Source organism: Salmo trutta, unplaced genomic scaffold (genome assembly GCF_901001165.1).
Source record: "Salmo trutta unplaced genomic scaffold, fSalTru1.1, whole genome shotgun sequence".
In the NCBI taxonomy this organism is placed as follows: domain Eukaryota; kingdom Metazoa; phylum Chordata; class Actinopteri; order Salmoniformes; family Salmonidae; genus Salmo; species Salmo trutta.
The window spans coordinates 385362-395671 of NW_021822608.1; the positions used below are offsets into that span (position 1 = coordinate 385362).

The following is a 10310-nucleotide window of genomic DNA, read 5'->3' on the forward strand; positions in this document are numbered from 1 at the left end:
CAGTTTTTTAAGTCAAAAGACTGAAATCCAGACCTTTCTAGGACCATGTAAAGGTCCTTTGTCGGATAAACATGTATCTACCTCCCTCTGGTGGTTGGCTGCATCATTACATCAATGTGTATCACTTCACTCCGACATCACATCAAATTGGGGCAGTCCTGAGAAAAACATTTATCCAACTCGACTGCTTCACAGCACAGACATGGCAAAGCAATTGCTGAATTTGTCTCGAGCAGTTGAATCTAAATATATAACTTTCATAGCTCTACAATAAAGAATGTGACCTACACACTTCCTTAAACCTAAAATAAATAAAGAAGTAATTATGTGTGGAAGTAAAGAAATGTTTTATGTTGGAGGCAGACACATTGCATATGCTACAGAACAACAAAATGGAGCCCTTTACCTAGTCCTTCTCCCCTTGTCTATAGCAGGGACACACGCTGTTTAAATGGACCAAATGTTGATTTAGACCCTTTACCTAGTCCTTCTCCCCTTGTCTATAGGAGTAACACACGCTGTTTAAATGGCCCAAATGTTGATTTAGGCCCTTTACATAGCCCTTCTCCACTTGTCTATAGCAGGGACACACGCTGTCTAAATGGCTCAAATGTTGATTTTGACATTCACAAATATAACAGATTTTGACGATCACTAATGTCATAATATGTTTGATAAAGTAATAAAATATTTTGTTGTTTCTAAAATGATTATAACTATATATTATATGAAAAGGCTTCCATATTTTGCTGGTATTTCTCTTCCTCAAACACCAAGACAATATCATCATCATAATCCTGAACCAGCTCCCTAGATTCTGTTGAATGGTTTTCCTTTGAGCCCGTCCATTGGGTAATCACCTGGTTTAACCAGTACCTTTCCACAGGGTGTGTCTATTAATATTCATCATTGCGCATGTATAAAAACATACGTATGTACGTACGCAAGTATAAAAACAATGATCACTGCCACAACTTCCTCTTTCAACACAGATCTCAGATCAACCAACACCGTAACAGAGGTAGGTTACTAAACATTTGTATAATACAGGTCGGTCTTGTTAGTGTTTATGTCTTTATATATATATATATATATTACAATGAGAAGGGAAGGGTACAGGTCAGTCTTGTTAGTGTTTATGTCTTTATATATATATATATATATTACAATGAGAAGGGAAGGGTTCAGGTCAGTCTTGTTAGTGTTTATGTCTTTATATATATATATATATATTACAATGAGAAGGGAAGGGTTCAGGTCAGTCTTGTTAGTGTTTATGTCTTTATATATATATATATATTACAATGAGAAGGGAAGGGTTCAGGTCAGTCTTGTTAGTGTTTATGTCTTTATATATATATATATATTACAATGAGAAGGGAAGGGTAAAGGTCAGTCTTGTTAGTGTTTATGTCTTTATATATATATATATTCCAGTGAGAAGGGAAGGGTACAGGTCAGTCTTGTTAGTGTTTATGTCTTTATATATATATATATATATATATATATATATATTACAATGAGAAGGGAAGGGTACAGGTCAGTCTTGTTAGTGTTTATGTCTATATATATATATATATTACAATGAGAAGGGAAGGGTACAGGTCAGTCTTGTTAATGTTTATGTCTTTATATATATATATATATATATTACAATGAGAAGGGAAGGGTACAGGTCAGTCTTGTTAGTGTTTATGTCTTTATATATATATATATATATATATATATATATTACAATGAGAAGGGAAGGGTACAGGTCAGTCTTGTTAGTGTTTATGTCTATATATATATATATATATATATATTACAATGAGAAGGGAAGGGTTCAGGTCAGTCTTGTTAGTGTTTATGTCTATATATATATATATATATTACAATGAGAAGGGAAGGGTACAGGTCAGTCTTGTTAGTGTTTATGTCTTTATATATATATATATATATATATATATATATATATATATATATATATTACAATGAGAAGGGAAGGGTAAAGGTCAGTCTTGTTAGTGTTTATATATATATATATATATATATATATATATATATATATATATATATATATTACAATGAGAAGGGAAGGGTAAAGGTCAGTCTTGTTAGTGTTTATATATATATATATATATATATATATATATATATATATATATATATATTACAATGAGAAGGGAAGGGTACAGGTCAGTCTTGTTAATGTTTATGTCTATATATATATATATATATATATATATATATATATATATATATATATTACAATGAGAAGGGAAAGGTACAGGTCAGTCTTGTTAGTGTTTATGTCTTTATATATATATATATATATTACAATGAGAAGGGAAGGGTTCAGGTCAGTCTTGTTAGTGTTTATGTCTATATATATATATATATATTACAATGAGAAGGGAAGGGTTCAGGTCAGCCTTGTTAGTGTTTATGTCTATATATATATATATATATATTCCAATGAGAAGGGAAGGGTTCAGGTCAGTCTTGTTAGTGTTTAAACCATTTTAAACCATGATAATTTGAAACATGTACAGGGATTAAAGTGTGTTTGACTAAATGTTGAAAAACAAAATTTGGTCCCCATTCAAATCACTTTTGACCAATCATGACAAGGGAAAACTAATCTACTTCCTCTTTCAACACAGATCTCAGATCAACCAACACCGTAACAGAGGTAGGTTACTAAACATTTGTATAATACTTTGAATAGAACATTATCAAACAGGCTCTACATTCTCACTGGCAGTAGGATTGTTATCGTAGGCTGTGAGGTTTCTATTATTCAAATCCAATGAGAAGGGAAGGGTTCAGGTCAGTCTTGTTAGTGTTTATGTCTATATATATATATATATATATTCCAATGAGAAGGGAAGGGTACAGGTCAGTCTTGTTAGTGTTTATGTCTTTATATATATATATATATATATTACAATGAGAAGGGAAGGGTACAGGTCAGTCTTGTTAGTGTTTATGTCTTTATATATATATATATATTACAATGAGAAGGGAAGGGTTCAGGTCAGCCTTGTTAGTGTTTAAACCATTTTAAACCATGATAATTTGAAACATGTACAGGGATTAAAGTGTGTTTGACTAAATGTTGAAAAACAAAATGTGGTCCCTATTCAAATCACTTTTTACCAATCATGACAAGTGAAAACGAATCTACTTGTGAAGAGAGAACCCATGTTATAATTGATTTGTTGTCGTGTTCTTTTAGTTCAAACTGTAAACTTTGTTTAGTTGAGTCCATGAATTCATGTTGAATCCTGTTGGGGGGCTTTTAGTTGAGTCCATGAATTAATGTTGAATCCTGTTGGGGGGGCTTTTAGTTGAGTCCATGAATTCATGTTGAATCCTGTTGGGGGGCTTTTAGTTGAGTCCATGAATTCATGTTGAATCCTGTTGGGGGGGCTTTTAGTTGAGTCCATGAATTCATGTTGAATCCTGTTGGGGGGCTTTTAGTTGAGTCCATGAATTAATGTTGAATCCTGTTGGGGGGGCTTTTAGTTGAGTCCATGAATTCATGTTGAATCCTGTTGGGGGGGCTTTTAGTTGAGTCCATGAATTCATGTTGAATCCTGTTGGGGGGCTTTTAGTTGAGTCCATGAATTCATGTTGAATCCTGTTTGGGGGGCTTTTAGTTGAGTCCATGAATTAATGTTGAATCCTGTTGGGGGGGCTTTTAGTTGAGTCCATGAATTCATGTTGAATCCTGTTGGGGGGGCTTTTAGTTGAGTCCATGAATTCACGTTGAATCCTGTTGGGGGGCTTTTAGTTGAGTCCATGAATTCACGTTGAATCCTGTTGGGGGGCTTTTAGTTGAGTCCATGAATTCATGTTGAATCCTGTTGGGGGGGCTTTTAGTTGAGTCCATGAATTCATGTTGAATCCTGTTGGGGGGCTTTTAGTTGAGTCCATGAATTCACGTTGAATCCTGTTGGGGGGCTTTTAGTTGAGTCCATGAATTCACGTTGAATCCTGTTGGGTGTTCCCCACTCTAGTTTTAACCCCCGTGCACATGGATATATTCTTAGCTAAGGAATGTTTTTCGTCTGTGGTGCAGATCCAGGAACGATAGCATTAGCATGGTGGAAACAAAGAAAAAACCTATGGAAAATGCTAACAGAGAACTGTCTTAGTTATGACTGTCTTGAGGGCTAAAGCTGTTTCTAGAACCTGTTCAGGTGACTTCATGATTCATACTTAGGAATGTGATCTATCATGATTATTCTATTTTAGGTCTGTGATGAGATGTATGGAAGCTATTTGAATTGAATAGACTGAAACCGGTTGGTTTAGGGTGGGGCATGACGATGTGCAGGTGAACACAACAGCAGAACATGGTCTATTGTAGAACATCCACAGATAGACTAGTCTAAAGTGTTACCCATGAAGGCTGTAGCTGTTAACAACAAACATTGAGCCATTATCTTACGTCAGATAGCTTGACGATTTCATCTGCTCTGACATACTGTATTAACTTTATTTGATCAAAGATCAAGAGTGTTTGAATCCCAACAGAACACAGGACATCCTCAACAGAACACAGACCATCCCCAACAGAACACAGACCATCCTCAACGGAACACAGACCATCAGTGAAGAGTACACGGCATAAAATAATGAAGGATCTCAATTGTGTTTCCTTGGTTCCTTGCATCCTCTCTCCTTGCCTCCTTTTCAAAACCCATTGGATTAGTTTTAAATGTTAATATTTTTTATTTAACCTTTATTTAACTAGGCAAGTCAGTTAAGAACAAATTCTTATTTACAATGACGGCCTACACCATCAAAACCCTCCCCTAACCCAGACGACGCTTGGCCAATTGTGCGCCGCCCTTTGGGACTCCCAATCCCGGCCGGTTGTGATACAGCCTGGATTCGACCCAGGGACTGTAGTGAAGCCTCTAGCACTGAAATGCAGTGCCTTAGATTGATGCGCCACTCGGGAACTCGAGAAGGTGCGTCACTTGCCACCAACAGATGGTGGCGAGGAAAGATGACAAGAGCAATTAATTAATCAATCAAGTAAATGCTATTTAAATGTAAAGGTCAACAGGAGTCCTTCCTATGAGCACAAGACGTTGAAAATATATTGTTGGTTGAAAAGGCTTAAAAGATGTTGAAAAACGAGACATCTTTCAACCATATTTTGCTGGTATTTCTTTTCCTCAAACACCAAGACAATATCATCATCATAATCCTGAACCAGCTCCCTAGATTCTGTTGAATGGTTTTCCTTTGAGCCCGTCCATTGGGTAATCACCTGGTTTAACCAGTACCTTTCCGCAGGGTGTGTCTGTTAATATTCATCATTGTACAGGTATAAAAACATACGTATGTACGTACGCAAGTATAAAAGCAATGATCACTGACACAACTTCCTCTTTCAACACAGATCTCAGATCAACCAACACCGTAACAGAGGTAGGTTACTAAACATTTGTATAATACTTTGAATAGAACATTATCAAACAGACTCTACATTCTCACTGGCAGTAGGATTGTTATCGTAGGCTGTGAGCTTTCTATTATTCAAATCCAATGAGAAGGGAAGGGTTCAGGTCAGTCTTGTTAGTGTTTATGTCTTTATATATATATATATATTACAATGAGAAGGGAAGGGTACAGGTCAGTCTTGTTAGTGTTTATGTCTTTATATATATATATATATATATATATATATATATATATATTCCAATGAGAAGGGAAGGGTACAGGTCAGTCTTGTTAGTGTTTAAACCATTTTAAACCATGATAATATGAAACATGTACAGGGATTAAAGTGTGTTTGACTAAATGTTCAAAAACAAAATGTGGTCCCCATTTAAATCACTTTTTACCAATCATGACAAGTGAAAACTAATCTACTTGTGAAGAGAGAACACATGTTATAATTGATTTGTTGTCATGTATCTTTTAGTTCAAACTGTAAACTTTGTTTAGTTGAGTCCATGAATTCATGTTGAATCCTGTTGGGGGGCTTTTAGTTGAGTCCATGAATTCATGTTGAATCCTGTTGGGGGGCTTTTCGTTGAGTCCATGAATTCATGTTGAATCCTGTTGGGGGGCTTTTTGTTGAGTCCATGAATTCATGTTGAATCCTGTTGGGGGGCTTTTCGTTGAGTCCATGAATTCATGTTGAATCCTGTTGGGGGGGCTTTTAGTTGAGTCCATGAATTAATGTTGAATCCTGTTGGGGGGGCTTTTAGTTGAGTCCATGAATTCACGTTGAATCCTGTTGGGGGGCTTTTAGTTGAGTCCATGAATTCATGTTGAATCCTGTTGGGGGGGCTTTTAGTTGAGTCCATGAATTCATGTTGAATCCTGTTGGGGGGGCTTTTAGTTGAGTCCATGAATTAATGTTGAATCCTGTTGGGGGGGCTTTTAGTTGAGTCCATGAATTCATGTTGAATCCTGTTGGGGGGGCTTTTAGTTGAGTCCATGAATTCACGTTGAATCCTGTTGGGGGGGCTTTTAGTTGAGTCCATGAATTCACGTTGAATCCTGTTGGGGGGGCTTTTAGTTGAGTCCATGAATTAATGTTGAATCCTGTTGGGGGGGCTTTTAGTTGAGTCCATGAATTCACGTTGAATCCTGTTGGGGGGGCTTTTAGTTGAGTCCATGAATTCACGTTGAATCCTGTTGGGGGGCTTTTAGTTGAGTCCATGAATTCATGTTGAATCCTGTTGGGGGGGCTTTTAGTTGAGTCCATGAATTCACGTTGAATCCTGTTGGGGGGCTTTTAGTTGAGTCCATGAATTCATGTTAAATCCTGTTGGGTGTTCCCCACTCTTTTTTAACACTTGTGCACATGGATATATTCTTAGCTCAGGAATGTTCCAGAGTGATCCATCATCAGATCAAATGGCTTCAAATAACAAAACAATGAAAATGCCTGAACCTCATAATAACAAGGTCAGTATAATGTTTATAACACATTTCTAATCCATCATGAAGTATTTGTTTAGTATATTGATAATGACTATCAGGTTTTGATAAGCTTTAACATGCCTAAGAATCCTCGGAATATGTTATGGGGGCATGATTTATTATAATTTAACCAGACAAATATAATATTTATAAAGAACAGTAACATTCTTTATAAATTCCTCCACAGGAAGAACACTATCACCTATTCTCCTTTTCTAGCGGAGATACGGCCCTGAAATACAACGGGGAAATCACCTGTACCGAACCTGGCAACATATTAGAAGTTCTCAAAAGAAATGAGATCTTCCGTGAACTCATGGATAAGGTGGAGGGGAGAGAAGTTGTCATTGTGAATCAAAAAGGGGCCATAGTGGAGCACTTTCCATGTTGCTTAATTAAGAAAGATGAGACCCTCGTTATATACACTCTCCCTAAAACTGAAACACCGGCCATAGATGGGAAAAGGGAACTTGAACAGGGAAAAGAAGTTGAACAGGGAAAAGAAGTTGAACAGGGAAAAGAAGTTGAACAGGGAAAAGAAGTTGAACAGGGAAAAGAAGTTGAACAGGGAAAAGAACTTGAACAGCAAAAATCCACATTTGTCACTTTCTGTGTTGAGGCAAAAGGTGGGAAATACATGACAGGCAAGGAGATACTTAAAAAAAAAAAACATAAGAAATATAGCCCTCTCTGTATCTATGCAAAACATGGGGATACAGTCAAGTCAGCTCTGGAATCAGATGGGCGCTTCTCAGACATAGTGTTTGAAAAAACATGTATACTCCATGAGGTACCCCAAAATCGAACACATATTGTTATGTCCACTGTAGTAAACTCGGCAAAAGATCGCAAATTTCAAATTGCTAAAATGGAACAGACAAGAAAAAAAGCGAGTGCCACCACAAAATCAAATATTTCTGACACAGGATTCAAATCTGAGGGTGACACCACACAACCCTCTCAGTCCAACCCAAATTCAACATCAGAGGAGGGGCCCTCTGTGGAAAATATGACACAGGAGCGACAGGAAATACAGGCAAATAAGAAACAAAAATACATTCCCATGCCAGATTCTAGGGAAATTCTGCAGATCTTACACAACCAGTTTAAAGGTTTACTAGATCACATGAAGAGTCGGTACCCACAGGAGAAATCTGAGTCTGAAGTGATAGAGTTGATGAGGGAGGAATTTGGTAAGAAATCGGAGGGTTTTACTGAAGTGTACAGATTAACAGAGCTGGCAGAAGTGACCACCTCAGTCTGTAAGGTCGAACACGAATTGATCGAAGGCACAGGTTTCCTGCTGTTCGATAACTTCATCCTGACAAATGGTCATTTGTTCAAGGATGAAGGTGTACTTGTGGGAAAGACACTGTCGCTTCCCACAACTGTCACGTTTAATTTTGACACCCCACATGGATCAGGTCAGTGGAAGGTAAATGTTAAACCAGAAGTGGTTGCCCTCCAATATGGAGTTGATAGGTGGAAGCGTCAGGTTGACTATGCCATACTGGAGATGGAAATAGATGAGAAGTTTCCTCCAGGTCTCCTTCAGAAGTATGGCCCAGTCCCTCAGACAGGTGGGATCTACATCGTTGGCCATCCAGATGGAGGGTTTAAAAAGATGGACTACACGACCATAATAGAGGTCGAACAAAGAAATGCAGCTGGGAGCAAACATTTAGGAGAAAACCAGAGCTCCATCCTGTTAATCAAAGAAAGCATTGGGGGTAATGAGTTGGACAAAGAGTTTTATGAGCAGATAATGCAGGGGAAACCGGATGTGCTGACCTATAACACCTTCTGCTTTAATGGAGCCTCTGGGTCTCCGGTTATAAATCCCAGTCATTGTCAAGTAATTAATGGCATCCCAGTATATGGCTGCCAGGTGATTGCCATGCATACTGGTGGCTTTTCTTACAAATGTAAGGAAACTCATGAAACTCAGAGTGTGATTGAATATGCAATCCCTCTCAGGACCATTCTAGAAAACGTATTGGTCTACTTGGTGGAGACAAAAAATGTTCAAACATTGTTAAAATTCACCGATGTTGCCATGGAAAACCCACATCTGTTTGAGCTCATTGCCCGTCTTATCATTCATATGGTGCCCACAGGCAAGCCTGAATACACTGATATCAGTAAAAGAATATGGGACACAATATCACAAAGTGGTAAAAGAGATGAGATGCTTCAACTGATTTGTAAACTAAATTGATCATTGAAAGAAGTGTAGGTACATCAAGGATTGGATTGAGGTTTTGAACTATGCTTTAACAGAAGTTGGGGTGGATCACGTCAACTTTGGGTTGGGAAGCAGCTCTAGCTAATCAACAAAAAAATGATGCTCTTATTGTCACACACATCAGATATGTGCAGTGAAATGTGTTGTTTTACAGGGACAGCCATAGTTATTTTCAACTGTAGACATCAGCTATAGAGGGATATGGTGATGTGCCCATTTTATTTAGGAAAGCCACGGTGTCACATATCATCGCTGTAGGGTGAAAACCTCTTATCTCCAAAACACACTTTTCAGAAAATTGAAAAAACGACCATATTTTACCATTAACGAACATAACGTTTCAAAATTACAGAAGATATCTTGTATACATTTTCTTTATTCTAGAGTCATGAAATGTTCTGCCTACATTGAGGAAAGTTACTGCTTTCAATACATATTAAAAAAATGAAAATGGGCCAAAAAAATGAAGATACAAGGTTTTCATCAGACAATGACAATATATTGTATAGACTGCAGATGTTTACTTTGTAATGCAGCAATAAGGTAAAGGAGCCAGTGCTGTATCATGAATATAGTGACCGGTAAAGGAGAATGGAAACATCCCCTAGTAAATCTCCTTTGGCCAGAACTTCATAACAGAGTGTACAGACTCATCAAAAGATACAGGTTTGAAACACTGGGTTGAACAAATCATAGTTTTGGTATATTGATTATGGTGAATCACTATTCCTTGTTTTTGTTTTTACTAATGTTGAATTCAATCATTGTGATGTCTTGAATTAATTTATTGTATCCTATCCTTTATTATTTCATAGAGAATATCTTGCTTTGTTAGATTAGTACACTTAAATACTTTACTGATTGTATTGTACAGAGAGCAGGACTGCCCTCTCTCTAGACCTGGTTGTTATGAGCAGCACTGTCCTCTCTCTCTCTAGACCTTGTTGTTATGAGCAGGACTGCAGGAGAGTCCTGATCAGGACTTTACATTGAGCTTGTTGCTGTTTGAATCTTTCTTACTGAGAAATAAACACTGTTCCACTTGTGGCTTGTTGCTGTTTGAATCTTTCTTACTGAGAAATACTTTTCTTACTTAGAAGACATAGCTTCACAGTATTATAGGCACCTT

At 37.2% G+C, this 10310-nt stretch overlaps 1 protein-coding gene across 4 annotated transcripts; it reads left to right on the forward strand.

Annotated features, from left to right (window-relative positions):
* Positions 1-996: 996 nt before the first annotated feature.
* LOC115182936 (protein FAM111A) lies at positions 997-10228 on the forward strand. Of its 4 annotated transcripts, none has more exons than XM_029744282.1 (4): positions 997-1021; positions 5402-5430; positions 6834-6921; positions 7124-10228. In XM_029744282.1, the coding sequence occupies exons 3-4, from the start codon at positions 6841-6843 to the stop codon at positions 9152-9154; spliced, it is 2112 nt and encodes a 703-aa protein (XP_029600142.1). In that variant the 5' UTR covers positions 997-1021; positions 5402-5430; positions 6834-6840; the 3' UTR covers positions 9155-10228. The 4 variants fall into 4 exon arrangements, with proteins under 4 accessions (XP_029600142.1, XP_029600143.1, XP_029600145.1 ...); XM_029744285.1 differs by lacking the exon at positions 997-1021 and adding an exon at positions 2686-2811; XM_029744283.1 differs by lacking the exons at positions 997-1021; positions 5402-5430 and adding an exon at positions 2646-2674.
* Positions 10229-10310: the final 82 nt, after the last annotated feature.